The 21,079-nt window shown below is 41.8% G+C and overlaps 1 protein-coding gene across 5 annotated transcripts in view; it reads left to right on the forward strand.

Moving 5' to 3' along the window:
- UGGT2 (UDP-glucose glycoprotein glucosyltransferase 2) overlaps positions 1 to 21,079 on the forward strand; it is a 226,081-nt gene that overhangs the window by 141,405 nt on the left and 63,597 nt on the right. For all 5 annotated transcript variants that reach the window (XR_002090063.2, XM_019486946.2, XM_019486945.2 and 2 more), the window contains 4 exons: positions 8,217 to 8,312; positions 9,900 to 10,002; positions 13,695 to 13,774; positions 20,825 to 21,014. Coding sequence is in view for 4 of the 5 variants with exons in the window: in XM_019486946.2 (XP_019342491.1) it covers positions 8,217 to 8,312; positions 9,900 to 10,002; positions 13,695 to 13,774; positions 20,825 to 21,014 (469 nt within the window). In the remaining variant the exon portion in view is untranslated. The remainder of the gene's footprint in view (positions 1 to 8,216; positions 8,313 to 9,899; positions 10,003 to 13,694; positions 13,775 to 20,824; positions 21,015 to 21,079) is intronic.

The raw sequence follows: 21,079 nt of genomic DNA on the forward strand, positions 1-21,079 counted from the left end.
ATCTGCCTCTGTCAAAGCAGATTTATTTTAAAAATATGTAATCTGTATAAGTAGAAAATTCAGGAAGCATGCAAAGGAATAAAAATGTGTGTGAATGCTTGCTGGGAGGAGAGACAGAATTAAGTGATAGTGGAATAGGAAGAGAGAAGGCTTTCAGGTTGTGGCAGAGAGAAAAGAATTACAGGGAAGGAAATAAATAGAGGTAGATAATAGAGAATGGGCTGGGATTAGAAGTTGAAGACCCTGGGATGTGTAAACTGCAGGGTGAGTTGGGGAGGGGAAGGTTAGTGATACAAAGGTCACCCTCACATTCTGCTTCCTCTCTAGGGTTGTTTAAGATCCTACATGTGTACTGGAGTATTGGTATTAGTCATGATTGAAACCCTTTCCCCACCCGCTTTGTGTGAGCCTGGGTTTTCAGGGCTCATTCTGTGAGAATATTTCAGCCTTTTTTTCCTCAATAAATGTTTTAGGAGCTGTGAGGGGAGAATGGGGCTTGACCGTGGGAGTGTATTTGAGCCCTCTGTCTGCCCTTTATATTTGATCCAGAAAGTGGTTCCTACCAACCCTCTGGCTATCTTAGCCCTTCTCCATTCTCCTTTGTATGGAAACTGGGATCAAGGCTTAGGCCTTTCCACTCAGGGGGACTAACCGTATCATCTTGTCATTTATATGTGTGCATGGATCTGACAAAGCTTTTGTCCCTCTATTGGTGTCTGATCCCCTTCTCCCCTATATTTGTATGTCATAATTGAAGAAATACTGTCATTCTGAGGGGGGGTCAGAGCTTCTTTGGCCATTTCTGTGACCTGACAGCTGTGGAGGCTCTGGGTTGTTGAGGTTCTCTCATCCTCTCTCCTTGTCTCGTGTGAATCACCATTGGGAGAGTCCTTGCCACCCTGGAAGGGATGAATGCTGAGACACTTTATCTGCCCCCATATGAGCCAGCCCTACTTTGTGCAAAGATCTGAGAACAGACACAAGTACACAGTGCTAAGATTGGTTTGAGGAACTGTTTGATCCATAATACAGCCTTTCAGAAACACCAGGTAAACTAAAGAGGAGAGAGATGCAAAGTCCTTTGGAATTAATGGAGCAGTGTCCACTCCTTCACAGCTATTGCTTTGTCACTCTTCATTTTCATAGGTTGTCCTATTCAGCAGAGACCATGCTATTGAAATAAATGGGCCATTATAAAATACTCTGAGAACTCCTTTCTACTTAAAAGTAGACCCTTCTAAGCTCTCTAAAATCCACGTTCACCTCGGGCATGTGTATGTCAAGGCAGTGTACACAGTTAGTGCCTGGGGTAAAAAAAGAAGAAATTTAATTTTAAAAAACCCCATAATTAGTGCAGAGTTAATGCTGACCAGTAATAATTTGTGTCCTTGTAGAACAGAGTTCACTAAAACTCAAACATTTTAAAACTGGAAAATATAGTTAATGCTCAAATACATACAACTTTAACTACTTTATTTGAGTGAAGCGCTAATACTCTTTAACACACATATTGCCTTTGAACAGTACTGAACAAGAGCTAAGGTTACATTGGTGGGTACCTTTGCTCTTTACTCCTAATTTTACTCTTTTCGATTTACTCTTAATTTTCTAATTTTCAGAGGTTAGGTTTTTACTGAACTTAATGTCAGAGCAATCATAATGAAGATTTTTTTTTAATCAAATCAGGACAGAGATCATTTACTTTTCTTCAGAGATATACCAGATAGTATTTTTCTACTTGATTTTTCCAAAAGAAGTTCACTTACAATAGGTGCCAATGTAATATATTTTTCTACAAACTTTAAAAAATTCGTCCTCTAAGGGGCACAGTTAATGAGGGCATGTTTCTACAGAGTCTTTTCTTACTTACTTTAGACAATACATCTTACGCAATAAATGAAGTAAAGGCTCCAAATAAAATGATTAGAATAACGAGACAGTGAACTTTAAGTTTGAAAGCTCCGTTCATCCAGGGAATCTGGATGGTGAAATTTTGTTGGTAAACTAAAAGTCAGTGTGTTTAATGGGGCTGCTTCAGAACTGCCTTCTGGAAAGCCTTAAAAAAAAGAATCTATGTCACTGCTGATTATATTCAGCAAGCAGGTCAGAAGAAACCCAGATTGGTCTGAGGCATACTCACATGAATTGAGTCCATCTATCAAGGCCAAACAAACTGCAAAGTTAAATCACAAAAAGAATGCATGAGATGGAACATTGGAGGAACTGAAGAAAGTGAGGAGTGCTGTTCTACAAAGCTCAAGGCGCTGTGCCAGTGATTATTGGCTGCAACTGGGAGGAAATACAATCCACATTTGACACTGGAAGCATCAAAAACATGTAGGATGGAATCAAGAAGGCAGCAGGCCTAAATGCAAAGAAGTCAGTTCCATTAAAGAGCATCAGGAGGAGTCACAACAGATCGAAAGCAACAGATGGAAAGATAGAACATTATCTTTAACTCTATTAAAGAGAAAGTGACTTTACTGACAGCTCTTAATTTTATTGAGAGTCTGTCCTCGAAGAGCTTGATGATATTCCAACTGTTGAGAACCTAAGTAAAGCCATAGAAAATCTAGCGATTGATAAGGGAAAAGACGGTATTCCTGCATAAGTGATCAAGTATGGGAAACTTGTGCTTACTTTCTTACAGCTGGACAGTAGGGACAGTACCACAAGATATGCAAGATGCCAATATAGTTACTCTGTACAAGCATAAAAGCTACTGCAGTGATTGTAACAACTATCGTGGCATTTCACTACTAAACAATGCTGTAAAGATCCTTGTTTGGGTGCTGCTTAGAAGACTTCAGAACCTTGCTGACCATGTTTACCTGCACAATGCAGCTTCAGAGCTAGTAGATTCACCATAGATGTTATCTTATTCTGACAATTCTGAGAAAAATGTAGGGAACAAAGGGGAGACCCCTCTATATTGCTTTCATTGATCTGACTAAAGCCTTTGACCTTGTCCAAAGAAAAGACCTCTTCAAATTATTGGCAAAGGTTGGCCATTTACCAGAACTCCTCAGCATAATCTGCTCTTTCCATGATAGAAGGCAAGGAACAGTCACCTATGATGGATCAATGTCTGAGGCTTTTGAGATCTGAAGCAGGGTCAAGCAGGGTTGTGTCCTTTCTCTGACTGTTCAGGATTTTCTTTTCTCTCCCTTTAATGCATGCTTTGGGGACCTCCACTGAAAGAATTTATCTACATATACACTCAGATAGAAAATGATTTATCCTTGCACACCTTAAAGTGGAGACTAAAGTATAGATATTTTTAATTCATGAGCTGCTGTTTGCTAATAACACTACACTGTTATCACAGAGATCAATCTACAAAGTCACATCAGTTGCTTTGGTTGTGCCCATCAAGAGTTTGGTCTTACAATCAGAATCATGAAGACCAGTGTTATGGGCCAGAACACTGGTTTACCACCATCAATCACCGTAGCAGAAAGTATAATGGATATTGTAACTATTTTGGCTCCATTGCTACTAACAACCTGTCACTTGAGGCTGAATTGAGCACCTGTATTGGCAAAGCACCAGGTATCATGAGCAAACAAGTGTGGAACAATAGCAAACTGACTGTTAAGACCAAGGCTAAAGTATATTATGCTTGCATCATCAACACCCTTTTGTATGGCAATGATTCCTGAACCACTCAAAAAAGCACCTCAGTAGCTTTTACTTATATTGCCTTTGCCACAATCTAAGAATTTCCTGGCAAGACAAAGTTGCCTACACTGAGGTCTTGGAATGTGCCAGCATTCTGAGCATCCATGCTCTTCTTAGTCCATGTTGACTTCAATGGTTTGGTCACCTGCAGATAACGGATGATGGCTGTGTACCCAAGAATCTCTTGCATGGACAACATATGGGCTTTCTTTATTTCTGGTTCAAAGATGCTTGCATGATAAATTTGAAGGCAATGAACATCAAGCCAAATGACTGGGAGAAGATTGCTGTGAGGATCAAAGTGTTTGGAAGCAGTCTATTAAGTAAGTAATGAAGGCTTTTGTGGAAAGAAGAGCCTAACATGCAAAGGAAAGAAGCCTCAGAAAGAACCCTGCACCTGATCCACATTCAGGATTGTTTGGTACAAACTTCATAAGTGATAAATGCAGAAGGCACTGTCACTCAAGAATTGAGTTCTACAGGCACACCTGCAGATGTTTAGTGAGTTCATGCCTCATTTGGCATAATTCTGTTATTTGAGAGACAGACAGGTGCCTGCTAATGTCTTGAAGGACAGTGTTTACTCAAGACAGAACCAAAAAGTTGGGGCAGAAACCATTTGAATGGAAATGATGGTACTTGATATAAATATTATGGATCTATAAATTGATTTTATGTACTGATTTCTACTTATGTGCCTTGAGACTCACTCCTTTTCTGGTTCAGAAGAGCTTTTTGAGATAGACAGTCAGTTTAATATCCTCCTAATTTGCATGGATCCACTTTGAAGAGCTTCTGTTTATCTGGAGAAAAGAAGATGCCTAAGGATCTTAGGTGCTACTATTATTGCTGCTATTATTAATATTAATAATAATAGCAATAGTAATAACAACAACAACAATAATAATAAACCTAATGAAACATGTTATGCTTTAGAAATACAATAATAATTTGGTATGATGTCTGAACAAAACGAGAAAATGTCAGATCTACTATGCTAATGTAGCACAAAGTCCCTGGCATTTACAGGAAAGGAGTCTTCATTTCCACAGAGCGAGCTCCTAGTTAAGCCCGAATAGACTGCTGAAGACTATGCACTTTAGGTTTAACAGATGAAAATAAGTTCTCCATGTCTGACCAGCTTCTAATATAAATGTCCAGTCTATATAAATATGATACAGGAAAATTATATTTTTCTTACTACAATTTTGGGATGCTAGGAGTATTCCAGTTTTCTGTGTCCATGTACCACTGACATTGTTCATGAGGACTAAGAGTTATAAGGAGAACTACTGGAAAAGCAAAAGCAAGGAAAATACAAAAGAGGTCTGATTAGGCAAAGAAATTAATGTTGAGAAGCAGAAGGAACCTGATTAAGTATCAATTCAATCGCCTTAAATGTTCTCTTTATATTTTATAAATGACACCAGAGAATTAATGATACAGAAATAAAGGAATTAAAGAGTCTGAGGAACCTCAAGGAGTAAGGTAGATTAAGTGAAAAGACAGACTGTTCCTAACTGAGGCTATGGACATGTTACATTTGTGGTGCTATATAAGCTGCTACAGCTCTACAAAGAGTTAATGTGTATTTGTAGCTCTACAAAGATGGCAGATCTATCTGTTTCAGACAGGAACTTCTTTTCCAGTGCTATATGTTGTAGAACCTTATGTAACTAGTGGACAGTTGCATTGTAGCATTTAAGGGGATCTGTTGGTTGTCTAGCCTCCCATAGTGCTCTGTTCTTCTTCCCTCCTCCAAGGAGGGAAGGAGGGAGCAGTGGACCTCCTCTAAAACTAGCAGGGAGCAGAGCTGTAGCTCTGATCTCTGTGGTGGTTATCACAGAGCTGCTGCTGGCCCAAGGGACCAGCAGTTCTGTTGGGTGACTCTGCTGCTGCCACCACCTGAAACGTCTGAAGGCTGACCTTGCCACATAGTGGTGCCACTGGAATAACTGAGGGATGCCTCTGCACTGTGGGAGCAACAGCTGGTGACCCTTCTGGTTGGTGGCAGTGATGCAGTGCCAAGCACTGGTGTGCTAATGGTGGTGGTAGCATCAGCAGGAACAGTTTTTGCTTCAGGAGCAGTCATAGAGGACATTCTGGTTTTCTGCTACTCTGTCCTCTATTGATACAAAACCCGAAGCCTTTATGTCCTCTATTTTTCTCTTCCAGAGAAAATCAGGGGATTCCTCAAGAGAAAAATAGAGGACATAAAGGCATCGGATTTTGTATCGATAGAGGACAGAAAACAATTGGACTGTCCTTTATAATGGCTACCCTAAGTCTTGTACAGCCACTGCTCTGGGACCAGGACCAACCTGCCTTCTTCCCTGCCTGGAGCAACACACTCTTCTGCTGGGAACTGGTAAAGCCTGGCAAAGGCTATCAAACACAGCCCGCAACTGCCCATGGGGATAGTGAGGGCATGCAGAACAGTGCTTCTCACCCCTACCACCCCATGGGCAGTGGGCAGTGGTGGGGACGTTTGCTGTGATAGCCTCTGCTTCCCAGCTGCTGCTAGCTGATCACCAGGGATTTGGGTTTTCCATTTGCCGCAGAAATAAAATAAGGAATTTCTCCTTTAAAGGAGAAAAATGCAAGAAACCCTGGGTTTCCCCATGTAGACTGGCAGAGTTCTAAGCTGCAAGGGGCTGCTTGGGGCAGAGGGGAGTGGGAGAAGGACAGTCAGAGGCAGGGGTTGTCACATGCCAGGGCAGTGCACAGTGCTCAGGCAGAAAATGTGTGGCTGAGGGGCCTGGCTGGGGAGCGGGACATAGCCAAGTATGGGTCATTGTGGGGAGGAGGGGCAGGCTCCCTGCCACTGCACACTCTCCTAGGGAAGGGCTGAGCACCAGAAGCGATGCATTGGAAGGGTATGAGGGGCACATGTCCTCCCCTGATTTCTTGTCTCACAGTGGGACAAGAGGCTGCAGCTTGGCCTGACAGGCACTGGCCAGGAGCTGCCTCTGTACACCAGTGAGTGGGACCCAGCACAGAAAAGCAGAGCGGGGTGGCGAGAACTGTTTATGCTGCCACTGCAAGCCATGCACTAGCCATGCCATCCATGATGGCTGCCAAGATGGGGTATCCCCTGCCCACCGTTGCATTGGGGGGGACTTGTGCCCCCCCCCACTATAGCAGCGTGCAGGGGGCACCTCACTATGTTGGCGTGGGGCTCATGGTGGTGGTGGCAGAAACATGTCTTGCTGCCTCACTCCACCCTCCCGCACTGGGTCTCCCATGGAGGCAGCTCCTGCCTGGTGCTGGTCTGCAGCCCTGTGCCCTGTTGGGGGTGCAGAAATTTGGGGGGGGGGCACATGCCCCCCACATGCACCCAACGATTTTTCTTTGGCATTGCCTATGGTTGGGCACACCCCAACCTGCACCACACAGTTGCCATCGCCTGCCCCGCACGCATACTACCTGCTCTACACACTTGGGGGCAGGGGGGAGCATGTTGGGAGTGAGGGGTACCAGCGGGAATGGGTGGGCTGTGGCTTGGGAGTGAGGGGCACTGGAATATCAAGGCTGCTCAGTGCCACAAAGCAGCAGGGGGGACAGCTGCAGCTACACCTGTGTCTTGGTAAGGGAAGGGGGCAGGAGGAGCTCTGATTTTTCCATGATAAAAAAAACAGTATCAAATTACATAATATATAGGTACTTAGAATTTTTTTATTATAATGATTGAGGCACTGGTAGGCTTCCAAATTGCTTTAAAATTGTAAGTGTGTGCATGCGTGTGTGTGTGTGTGTGTGTGTACCTATGTGTGTATATATATGTGTGTGTGTATCTGTGTATATACATATATATGTGCATGTGTGTATATATATGTATGTGTATTTATATGTGTTTATATTCATTCACGTATGTATGTATGTGTGTATATCATGGGAAGACATGGATTTGGGGGGTTTTAATCAGAGATTTTTTTATTTTTATCACGGATTTTTTGGGGGGTTTTTTAACAGTGAAAACCTGGATCCCTGCTGATCACTGACAACTTGCTCCCTTTGCTGGCAGAGGAGAGGGCAGGCTGCTCACTGACAGGCTCCCTTGGGAACAGGTGGGGCAAAGGAGCAACCCCCTATTGCCTCCTGGCCCAAGAGTGAGCTTTTGAGGTAACTGTAGCTCTCTGGCCCCTACAGGATTTCATTTCTGTGGGTACTTTGTTACACTACAAATGAACATGTAGCCTGTGAGTTGTTCACTGGAGCTGTTGCAGTAAATCTCTTAACCATCAACAGCCAAAAGGAACTGAGGTTTTGAATATAAGTGTATTGTGCCACTCATCCATCTGAATTGAATCTTTTTACTTGCTAATATTAATTCATATAGCCCTTCAGAAGTCCTCCATGGCTTTAGTATTTCTTGTTTGGTCTCAAACTGGTTTGGAAATTCAAGACAATTTTGTAAAATTGTTTTATCATTAATACCTTTTTAGTATTTTATGTTATAGGAAGGTACATTAGAATCAATGTTTTATTCCCCTTTGCTACAGAAAAACTTATGTTGTTTGTTTTATTTTATTTAGTGCCAGTGATTTGATTATGAAAGTAGATGCCCTTCTCTCTTCATTGACAAAAAAGGAGATGAGACAGGCTGTTCAGTTTCTCAAAGAGCATCACAGGTAAGTTCTGTCTGGATGGAGCAGAACCATGGGACAGATCTGGCCCGTTGGACATAAGTTTGACACACCTGCCATACATGATTTATGAAAGCATACATTTACCAGGGGCCTACTATAATTCATTTTCATAGCTTCAGATGCCTCTAATCAAAAACTTAGTATCTCCTGTTGACCTGATTTTTCAAGCAATAATCCTTGTCTAGCAGGGGGAAAGTTTATCCACCCCATTAGGCTTAACATTACTCAGTTGATATTTTTACCACTGTAACAGGGAGCAGTTTGTGGTTTTTAAGGAGCCAGAGTGTGGCTTATAGGACTTCTATTATGTTATAGCCCAGGGGCTCATATTTATGTTATTGTTTGTCCGGTGGACTGGGCTGAAGCTATTTGGGGAGGAGGTGGCCTCAGTGGGGCACACTACTGTGCAAAGCTCCAGCACCGGGGGGGGGGGGGGGGCGCAGCAATGGGGTAATCGGGCCCCAGCACCAGGAGGGACGTAGCGACAGGGGGTGATCAGGCGCAGCGACAGGGGATGATTGGGCCCAGTGCTGGAGGGGGGCACAGCAACAGGGGGTGATCAGACCCCAGTGCCAGGAGGCGCAGCACCAGGTGGTGCAGAGACAGGGGGCAGACCCCAGTGGCAAGAGGCACAGCAATGGAGAGTGAGCTGACCCAATGCCCTAGGGCATAGGTCAACATTTATACCATCTGTGAGGCATGAACCACCATGTAGTGGAGGTTTGGAGTGGTGGATAGTGACCCCTAGTGTTAAATAGGCAGGCTCCTGCCTGAGTAACATCATAATTATTGTTCCATCAAGGCATGGCAGGTAGGTGGGCAGGTAGCCCAGAGACAGAGGGTCAGGCCTCTGTTAGACAGGCACGGGGATGGACCCCTGTCACAACCACTTAGAATTCTTTTAAGTCAAAGTTTTGTCACTGTTGACACTTGCAGCATATTATGGTTCCGGGTGGTACTAGAGGAAACAGAAGAAAAAGTAAGATCAAAAAGATTGTTTTGTTATCCTGCTTTTAGTTTACTTTGATTTTGCATGTCATTTGGTTCTAAGGTATTAAGGTGCATTGTTCTTTCATCTTCCATTTAGTACAGCATATATTTAATTGATAAATATTTATTGATAGACATAAGAACAATGCTAAATAGCAGGAGACAATAAATAATTAGACTGAGTCCCTGGGGAAAAAAACATTGTTCCCTCATCTCATGCACAAAATCAAGGTTCATTTATTGAATTTTTATTATGCCAATTTTAAATTTCAACCATTAGAATATTTTGTTTCTGGAGCTTTGAAATAAACGATGATATTTGTTTCATTGTTTATTTCTAAGCAACCTTAAAATTGTTTCATTGTTTAGCTTAGGACATAGCACAAAAGGTTTATTGTGAAAAAGGGGGGGAAAGATGGTAATGAATATTTAGAACAAGATTAAAGGTTATATTGAAGAATTCTCAAAAGGTGGTGTAGAGTCCTTAAAATATGATAAATTAAAGCCTATACTGTTTAGTTGTTATTTTTGCAAGTTTAATTTAGAATTTTTCACATCACTTATTAACATTTTTAACAGCATAGTAAAAATAGATCCTCAACAGAATGAACCATTCTATGATGTGGTTGCTATCCTTGATCCACTGACAAGAGAAGCACAGAAGATGGCACATTTATTGATTGTAAGATGATGTAGATTTCTTTATTTATATTTTAGTTGTATTTTAATTTATTTTCAATGTTTTTTTATTTCAATGTGAAACAGAATCTAGCATTATCTGAGACTGTTTTAATTTAAATTTTCAAACATGTTCAGCAATACAGAAAGTGACTGTCTAATGAAAAGATTTATTTATGACTTCATTTCAGCATTTGAACAGTTGTTCCTTAAGTGGGCAGTGCTGCCCAAGAATATCTAAGAAAAATCCTCTACTGTGTGTAGCTTGATAATTCGGGATCCTGGTTTTCTCTGATTTAAAAAAAATCCCCAATTTTCAGTTTAAAAAAAGTAACCCCAAATCCACATTTTTCCATGAATATATTAGTGGCATTTCATTTTAATAATGGAAAAAATGTGGATGTTGGGTTACTTTTTTAAAATGAAAATTGGGAATATTTTTAAATCAGAGAAAACCAGGATCCCTGTTGATAATCCAGGGATAGAATAGCGTAGATATACAGCTGCTGAATTTATCGTCCTCCTTCATTAGTCATAAAATGTCTATCCCTTTCTTCAGACCCTGTATTGGCTCCCATATCAAATCTGAACTTCTCTGTGTCTCCAGACTAGCTCCACTTGGGTTTTGATTCCTGCTGCATCCTGCTAGAAAAAAATTTGAAGCTGATTTCAAATTAAATTTGTCTAGCTGCAACATTCCAGCCGTGAGATCTTATTATAAATTTGTCAGCTATACTGAAGAACTCAAGATCAAAGTCTTTTTCCCTATCTAAATACTTACAGATTGTGATCAAGCCATCCATTAACACATTTTGAGACTTGTCAAAATGCCATGTTTAATCCATGTGTGTGCAAGTGTATGTGTCAATGTTGCATCTTATATGTTTTTAATCTAAATCTTGTGTGGCACCAAGTCAAATGCCTTATAGACTTCTAAGGGTGAAATCCTATTTCAACTTTAATACATATAAGTACTACTTACGGGAACTTTTACACGTGCTTTGAGGGTGAGGGGGGCAGCAGTTCAATTGCAGTGGCTCCGAGAGTCACTCTAATTAAAGTGCTGCAGTGTCTCATGTATCAGCGTCCTCACGCTTCAAAATGGTGGTGGTGGCGCTTGAACTAAAGCTCGTATGATGAGCTTTAGTTCAAACGCTCCCGCTGCCATTTTTAAGCGCAGGGATGCTGATACACAAGATGAGGGAGGCTGCTGGAGCGCAGTAATTACCATGCTCCAGCAGACTCAATTAATTGAGTCTGCTGTGATGCGCTGTAATTATAGCGCATTGAAGCAGCCTCTGCACTCGTGTACAGGCACCCTGTGTGTTCTCAGGTACTCAAGTAAATGCCTTTTTTAGCACTTATGCAGAGTTTAAATCCTATTTCCACCTGCTTCCATTTGCATCTACCCCACTGTTCTCTATCCATTTTGTCCAATGAATATTGAACATAAGGTGCAGAAAAGCCATTAGGGGCAAGAACCAGAACCCAGAGCATGACCCTTCTGAAGCAGAGTCCATCTCACTAAGCCACATTCCCTCCGGTTTCTTCATGTGCTGGCTATATATATCTTCCCCACTTGGCTTTCTGGTGGGGTTGAGCTTCAAGAGGAGGTTGTGGGGTATGCTGTGTAGTACTTAACTCATGGTATGGTAGCTGCACTAATTTCCTGGGAAGTGGGAGATGTAGGGTCTGTTCAAAACTTGTCTGAGTGATGGACTCTTATAATCTGGATCTTCCACTCCCTAGACAAGTGCCATCATCACTAAGATTTGGGACTAAATGGTTGGAGGACCCTCCTGTTCTTTCTCTGCTGAATTGTCACTAGTTGTGGTTTTTTGCCAATCACACGTTTGGTAACTGACAAATAGTTACATGATTACCCAGACAGTCCTATCTTCCACAGAACATATATGGCCATAGTGGAGCCTCTTCTTCATGCTCAGAAGGGCAAGCATAGCTGTAGATGTAATACCTTTCTGCTTATCAGGCCATGTTGTTAAGCCAAGCACTTGTTAAGATTCTTTTTGCTTCTAGCATAGTTAAAAACACACTGTCCTTAATTGTGCCCTCCATAGAGTTTTCCTCTGTCCTTTTGCTTTCCTTACAACTATTCTACTATCTAGCTTTTGAACTCTATTACTGTATTTACCCAAATCCAAGAGAACTTTGAATTTAAAATGATCACCAATAACTAGATTTTGTTCATGGCAAATTTATAAATGTGTTATAATCTTTCATGCATAGAATCTCATTATTAGAGGGTCATCTTAAAGCCATCCCCCTATTGCTGCAGTTGGGTAAGCTCTGACAGAGGAGTCAAGTGGCCAGATTCCTACCCTTTGTTCCCTGCCACCTGTCCTCCCTACCACTTGCCCCACTGCTGCCTGACTGCCAGTCCCCCTGGTGCCTTTGTGTTCTGGTGCCTACCCCCACACACCTATGATACTTGCCCCCACTGCCATTCTCCCCCCCCCTCCCCCCCCGGCACCAGCCCATGTTGTGCCAACATGTGTCACTGAGACTCAGTAACTCTTTTTGCCATGCATTATAGCTGAATGCTTAAGGGCCTGGCCATCCAGTCCTTTTAGTGTTATTCAGTGATGTATGTATGACAACAATTTGTATCCCACTTTGTGCTTATTTTTTAGAGAGTGGATCCATAAGCGCTCAAGATCCTTTTCTTTTAAGTTGTCAGTAACTTGAAAAAAGTTATTGATATGAAGTACCATTTCCCTTCCACTTTTGTCTATTCGATCTTTCTTACAGATGTTCTTAAAATGTAACATTCTAGTCGTGCAAACTGTCATACCAAGTTTCAGTAAAATCAGCTGGTCACATTGGTGCTTGTAAATGAACACTTTTGATTTCTCTTGTTTGTCACCCAGACTGGAATTTGTTTTCACCTTTGCTCTCACCATTTTTTCTTTAGTTTTGTTCTTGACATCATGGCTTTATGTTTTGAAGTCTGTGTGTGTGTGTGTGTGTGTGTGTGGCTTGAGAGAAACAAAGTGTGCATATTCACAATTTGTGGAACATTTTTGTAGCTGGTTTCTTGTTTTGTCACAACATTAATTCCCTGGCAGTATTACTATTTATGGCACAGATAACAGGTTAATCATGTCCTAAGTGTAACACCTGCCAGGGCCTGTGGAAATGAGTGAATTATAAATAGACAGTTAAGAAGAAATAGGAGGCTAGGCCAAAATTATTCAAATTTCTGTGGAATGAAGAGATTAACATAATCCATCCATCATTGACAGTAACAGCACAATTATTGGAATGTTTGCTAGATTACTATTGCAGAAATATTGATGAAAAGAGCTATGTAAGAACTAAATGATATTATTTCTTAATGTTTTATCATGGAGATGAACACAGCAATTATTTTAAACAATTTTTTTTTGACTCTTGAAAAATCACACTAAAGTATAGAATACTCAAGATACCCTGTGATAAAAGTTTTTGGGGCAGGTAAAATATTTTTACCTACATAAATTGAAAATTCACTTACTGCAGATAACCTTACATTTAAAAAAAAAATTCTTTGAACATTCTAATGAATTGCTACTGAAGCTTGAAGCACAGTGAAAACATTTGCCAAGGTGATTCCTCCTTATTTTCAAGGCCAAAGAAGCTTGATAGATAGCAAAGCTAATTTTCCTTAATATAGAAAAATGTTTTTTTTTCTCCTAGGTACTGAGAGACATTGTCAACATGAAACTGAAGCTTTTTATGAATTGTAGATCTAAACTGTCAGAAGTACCTTTGAAGAGGTGAGTAATATCCTATAGCTGTTTTTTGGATAAATTATGTAATATAACTTGTACGAGAAGAAACTGCAAATGATACAATCTCTTTAAAAGAAAATCAGTCAAAAACTTGTTTTTTTAATAGACCAGATTGCTGTTGCTGGACTAATTGTGGACCTGAGAGATGGGATTGTTAATTTAAATTGAATGCTACTGAAGCAGTCACTAACCAAAAAAGTTAAAGATTAACTAACCAAATTTGTTTAAGATTGTTACCACTAACAAAATCCCAAATTACAACAAATATATTTACATTTAAAAACTTTCATAGATTCATAGATGTTAGGGTCGGAAGGGACCTCAATAGATCATCGAGTCCAACCCCCTGCATAGACAGGAAAGAGTTCTGGGTTCAGATGACCCCAGCCAGATGCCTATCTAACCTCCTCTTGAAGACCCCCAGGGTAGGGGAGAGCACCACCTCCCTTGGGAGCCCATTCCAGACTTTGGCCACTCTAACCGTGAAGAAGTTCTTCCTAATGTGCAGTCTAAATCTGCTCTCTGCTAGCTTATGGCCATTATTTCTTGCGACCCCCAGAGGCTCCTTGGTGAGTAGAGCCTCACCAATTCCCTTCTGAACTTATAGGCAGCCACAAGGTCACCTCTCAACCTTCTCTTGTGGAGGCTGAAGAGGTCCAGGTGCCCTAGTCTGTCCTCGTAGGGCTTGGCCTGCAAGCCCTTAACCATACGAGTGGCCTTTCTCTGGACCTTCTCCAGGTTATCCACATCCCTCTTGAAGAGTGGCGCCCAAAACTGGACTCAGTATTCCAACTGTGGTCTGACCAGTGCCCAATAGAGGGGAAGACCTCCTTGGTTCTATTTGTCATGTATCTTCTGATTCATGATAAAGTGCAGTTAGCTTTGCTGATGACTTCATCACACTGACGACTCATGTTCATCTTGGATTCCACTAGGACTCCGAGATCCCTTTCCACTTCCGTGCTACTGAGCAGGTAATTTCCTAGGCAGTAGGTGTGCTGGACATTTTTCCTCCCTACGTGCAGCACTTTGCATTTCTCCTTGTTAAATTGCATTCTGTTGTTTTCCGCCCATTTGTCCAACCTGTCCAGGTTGGACTGTAGTTGTAGTTGTTCCCTGCCCTCTGGTGTATCCACTTCTCCCCACAGTTTTGTAGCATCTGCAGACTTGGACAGAGTACACTTCACTCCCTCATCCAAGTCACTGATGAAGACATTGAAGAGTATCGGTCCCAGGACCGAGCCCTGCGGGACCCCACTGCCCACGCCCTTCCAGGTTGATACCGACCCATCCACCACCACTCTCTGGGTACGACCCTCTAGACAATTTGCTGCCCACTGCACTGTGTAACCATCCAAGTCACAGCCTCTTAATTTGTTCACCAGTATGGGGTGGGATACCGTATCAAAGGCCTTCCTGAAGTCTAAGTAAACAATATCTACCCCTACTCCTGCATCCAGGTGTTTTGTAACTTTGATGAATTACAGTATTGTTCATGATTATTCTTTCAACAGCTAATGTCAAAACACCTTGAAAAGTTTAGGAAGCTGAATGTTAACATAGTACTGAGACGCATAAAATCATAGGTTGGATGGGACCTCCAAGGTCATCTGGTGCTCTTGAATGCAAGAATGTTGTTTCTAAATCGTCCCTGTTAAATGCTTATCCAGACACCTTGTAAAAACCCTCAATGAAGGTGATTTCATAACTTTCCTGGGCAGTGTATTCCACTACATTACTGTCTAATAATCAGTAAGATTTTCCTGAGATCTAACCTAATCTACTTTGCAGCAATTTAAAACCAGTTCTTCATGTCTTTCCCTCTGTGGCAAGGAAGAACAGTTGTTCTTCCCCTTTTTAATGGCAGCCTTTCTAAAATTTTAAACTACTATCATGTACCCCTGTTTAATCTCCTTTTCTCAAAGCTAAACATACCTAGCTTTCTCAGCCTTTCTTTATTTGACTTCCCTTCCAATCCCATTATCATTTTTGTTACTCATCTCTGGAGCCCCTGATATCTCCACATCCTTAAAACATGGAGCCTAGAACTGCACACAATATTCAAAACAAGACCTAACCAACCTACCTACTCTGAATAGAGTAGGACTGTCAACTTCTGTGTCTTATATCTAAGGCTCTTGTTGATGTAGCTCAAAATTACATGTGTTGGTTTTACAACTGCATCACATTGCTGACTCATGATTCTCTGGTTCACCAAAACTCCCAGATCTCTTTCAGCAGTGCTACGGCCCAACCATTTATTTCCTGTGTATTTGGCATTTTGTTATTTTTTTCCAAGGTGTAGCAGCTTACATTTATCTTCATGGAGTTTCATTCTGTTGCCTGCTGCCAAATTCTACGGTCTGTTAAGATCCTTTTGAATTCTGCTCCTTCCTCTAGTTGCCTATTCCCCACTCCTTTGTAAATATTATTGCCAGTGGCTCTGAGAATAGTTCTGCCAGTTTCTTCAGCACCTTGGGATGAATTTTGTGAGGACTTTAGATTCATTCAAATTACTCAAGAACTTTTTGATGCTTTCTCTAGTTATCATGACTCCTAGCCTTTCCCCTTCTTTGCCTATGTTATTTTTGTTAGCTGTCTGGTTACTGGTTATCTTTTTTTGTGAAGAGTGAAGCACAGTAGTTGCTGAGCAGGTCTGTCTTCTTTGCATCTTCCGTTAATAGCCCATTGTATTGTTTTTTGCTTTGACTTTATTCAGCAACAAAGAAACCAGATCACTGTAACAAAATAATTAAATCATTTGTTACAATATTTTGAATTCCCTGGAATTGGTTTGTGCATTATTTCAGGCATAAAATAGGTTCTGTGCAGGAAATTAATCATTATAGGGCTTCATACTTACTAGAATCATTTAAATTTGCTTACATATATAGAATGGTCTAACTTTTCTGCCTCCTGTCTACTTTTCTGCCTTGTTTTGGTTGTATTCTGAAGTTGATGGATGTGTAATATATTTAGTTTGTACTAACAGTTAAAAGCATATGTTTGGTAAAGGTTTAATTGTGGTGTCTGAAGTGCCTCCCTCACTTGAGTTTGAACTCATAAATACTTTCATACACTCTGCGTGACTGTGTGTGTGTGTGTGTATGTGTGTGTGTGTGAGAGAGAGAGAGAGAGAGAGAGATTAGGAATGTTAATTTTGTCTCTGTTTTTATTTAGAAACATCCAGTTTCTGAAAATATTATCAAACTGAATCCTCTCATGCATTAATATAATGAAAAATTACCGTTACTTTGTACTGTTAACTAGTTCAATGTCTGAGGACAAAGATAGATAAGTTGGAAGAATATTAATACTTTTATTTGACAGTGCTTTATTCTATACAAGTATTTGTGTGAAACATAGTTTCATCCATTGTGCGTTTGTAACTTTCATTACATCAGTTTGGAGAAAATACTGATATTAATATTGTTTGATCATGTTTCATGTTAATTTACATAATGGTAATTGCCATTCTCTTTGCTTCCAGATGATCAAAAACTGTATCAAGTTCAGCCACTAATATTTTTGTGTAAATATCAGCACTGATATTTATTTGCACGCTACATACCTCCTCATAAAGCAGAATAAAGAAAAAAAGCTTTTTTTCAGAGCCTTACCTGCCATGGCATTAGCTCACCTAGGACAGAATGTTCTGGCTGCATGGAGCAGGACGGAGTACTATTGTCAGCATCACATCTGGCTGCTTGTCTAACAGCTACTTCCAGTTCAGCAGTGTTAGTGTTAAAGTGTTAAATTTACACCTTTTACCCTTGCAGCAAGGCAGGGCAAGTGACACTGTCAGTGGAATCCTACCCCTGTTCCATGTGGCCAGAAGGTTTCAGGTGGCCTAGGGACTCAACTGCCTGTACACAAATGCCAGGAGCTTGGGTAACAAAAGCAAGAGGAGCTGGCCCTTCTCCTGACTGATATGATTATGATCTCGTAGGGATAATGGAGACCTGGTGGGACTCCTCCTACAACTGGTTGGTAGGTATAGAAGGTTCTTCCCTCACAGGAGAGATCGTGTTGGGAAGAGTGGTGGGGGTGTAGGTCTCTATGTCAAGGAGCAGTACAATTCGCTTCAAACTGAATTCATTAACCATGGAGGGTGCCTTGAGACCCTCTGGGTTAAAATACTGGGGGAACATGGGGAAGGGGATATACTCGTAGGATTCTATTACAGACCTCCTAACCAAGAAGAACTGGATCTCGAATTCAATAGGGAAGTGGCTGAGCCCACATGTTCTTAATGTATGATCATCATGGGAGACTTCAACCACCCTGACATCTTGTGGGGTAAGCACACGACCAGGTCTGACCAGTTGTGTAACTTCCTCTCCTGCATTCATGACCTGTACCTAATGCAAGAGGTCTACTGGTCAATTAGGGGAGAGGCACTGCTGGATCTGGTTCTGGCTAAAGGGGATGATCTGGTGAGTGATCTGGGGATCGAGGGCAAGCTTGGTGACAGTGACCATGATCTGATTACTTTCTCTGTCCAACACAGTGTGGGCAAATCCCTTAGTAAAACAGAAATCCTCAGCTTTGGGAAGGCTGACTTCCACAAACTCAGGAGACTGGTCAGTCAGGCACTAAGGGACCATGGCCCCCTAGGAAGAGGAGTCCCTGAGGAATGGTTGTTCCTAAAGAACTCAATCCTCAGTGTGCAAGGGAAGTCTATCCCATCCCTCAGGAAATGCAGTCAGAGGGCAGGGAAGCCCCCTTGGCTCAACAAGGAACTTCTGGGTCTCCTGAAACAAAGAAGAGAAGCCTACACCAGATGGAAAACTGGAATCATCACCATGGAGGACAACTCAGCACTAGCCCATACCTGTAGGGAGTGGTCCTGAAAAGCCAAGGCAGCAATTGAACTCAGGCTAGCAACCGGAATCAAGGATAACAAAAAGTAATTCTTCAGATTGGGGGGGGTGGGGGGGGCAAAAGCAACATTGGCCCCCTGCAAGATCAAATGGGGAAGCTGACGTCTGATGCCCAAGACAAGGCCAGTTTCCTAAACGATTACTTTGTGTCAGTTTTCCACCTGCCCAAGGGGGTCATGCGGTCAGACAGGATGCAAAGCAACCAAGGCTCAGGAGATGGGCCCACAGTTGACATAGATCAAGTGAGAGAACACCTGGAGAGGCTTGACGTCCATTAGTCCATGGGCCTGGACGGATTACACCCCAGAGTCTTAAAAGAGCTGGAAGACATCATAGCATGCCCTATGGCCAAGATATTTCAAAGCTCATGGTTCTTGGGTGATGTACCAGAAGACTGGAAGAGAGCCAACATGGTTCCAGTCTTCAAGAAAGGGAAGAAAGAAGATCCAGGGAATTACAGATCTATCAGTCTGACATCCATCCCTGGAAAGATCTTGGAGAAAATTATCAAAGGATCCATCTGCAACAGGCTAACACAAGGCAACCTACTGAATGCCAGCCAACATGGTTTTATTGCGGAAAGGTCATGCCTGACCAACCTCCGATGGCTGTGGAACTGGCTCCAGCTTCGGACCCAAAGGTTACTAGTTGATGGGAACAAATCAACGTGGCACAAGGTTACCAGTGGAGTCCCCCGGGGCTCAGTGCTCAGGCTGGTACCCTTCAATATCTTCATTAATAACCTGGATTTGGGCATCCAGTGCGGACTGGCAAAGTTCGCAGACGGCACTAAACTATGGGGGAAGACGGTCATGCTGGAGGACAGGCTGGAGATACAGGCAAACCTGGACACGCTTGCGAAGTAGGCAGACCAAAACCTGATGGCATTCAACGTAGAGAAATGCAGGGTACTCCACTTTGGGAGAAAAAAAACCAGCATCATACATATAGGCTCGGCAGTGCTATGCTCACTAGGGATTTGGGGGTCTTGATTGACCATAGGATGAACATGAGTACCCAATGCGATGCCATGGCCAAGCAAACTAAACTCTGGCATGCATCTACTGATGCATTTCGAGGAAAACCAGGGACGTCATCCTCCCACTTTACTTGGCATTAGTGAGGCCGCAGCTGGAGTACTGCGTCCAGTTTTGGGCCTCCCACTTCAGGAGGGATGTGGATAAGCTCAAGAGAATCCAGAGAGCCACCCATATGATCAAAGGCCAAGAGAGCAAACCTTATGAGGAGACTCGATATAAGGAGAAACTTCTTTACAGTCCGTGTCCAAGGGCTGGACCAGACTCTCCCAGAGGTGATGCAATCACCTGTGCTGGACTCATTCAGAAGGCATGTGGATGTTTATCTTGCTGGGATCATCTGACTGGCAGGGGGCTGGACTTGATGATCTCATGAGGTCCCTTCCAGCCCCTAATGTCTATGAAGGTTTCAGCCATGGGTGAACTGGTGCCAAGCTTCCTGTGTTGCTATCACAGCATGGAAATCAGTGTCCTCACTTAAGACATGCAAACCAAATTTTGTTGGATAATTTTCAGAGAAAGGTATATGTGTGTCTATTGCATTTAATTTGATGTTTCTTGATTGCTTTTATAAAAGAACATATTTTTATATTATTGATATAGCAGCACACACAACCTAATTTTTTTTATTTTCAGCTTGCTTTTACAAAGTCATTTCTGCACAAATTGCCAGTGTTAATTTTGATGAACTATTATGTTTTGCCCTGGGAAGAAATAAAACTTTGCAATGAAATCAGCTCTTTATTTCACAAGCCAGAATTGTCTAGTCAAGACTCCAAGTTCTTGACTAGTACCATTCTAATTCCCTGTCATGTTTCTTCAAAATTAACTTAGTACTGGCTAGCTAGTATTCCATGTCCTTGTCTCCCCAGACAGAATAAGTAAAAGAGAAGCATTTGTCAAATGTTTGTTAGCCCATGTGAGTAGGGATAATATTACACGAACGCGTTTCACAAGAACATGGAACTGCCGTGCCTACAAGCACTATTGATTTTGTAAATGGATTCCAGACACTCATTGTATTTTACTACATTTGTACAAGAACTTCATAATACTTAAAGCTTAGCTTACGTAGTGTATAATGTGTAATTTTTTAATATTATTATTTCCAACAGCTTTTATCGTTTTGTGTTGGAGCCAGAGCTGACTGCCGGGGCCAACAACCTCTTTCCTTCTGAGCCTGTGGCAAAATTCCTTGAAATGCCAGAATCACCTCTGTTGACTCTAAATATGATCACTCCTGAAAGCTGGTTGGTTGAAGCAGTAAACAGTTCCTATGATCTTGATAACATTCACTTAGAGGATGTAAGTAGTAATTTTTGAGCACCTGTAAAAATCATACTGGAACATATAAACAGAAATCTTCTCTA

The sequence above is a fragment of the Alligator mississippiensis genome, chromosome 1, assembly GCF_030867095.1.
Source record: "Alligator mississippiensis isolate rAllMis1 chromosome 1, rAllMis1, whole genome shotgun sequence".
NCBI classification, from domain to species: Eukaryota; Metazoa; Chordata; order Crocodylia; family Alligatoridae; genus Alligator; species Alligator mississippiensis.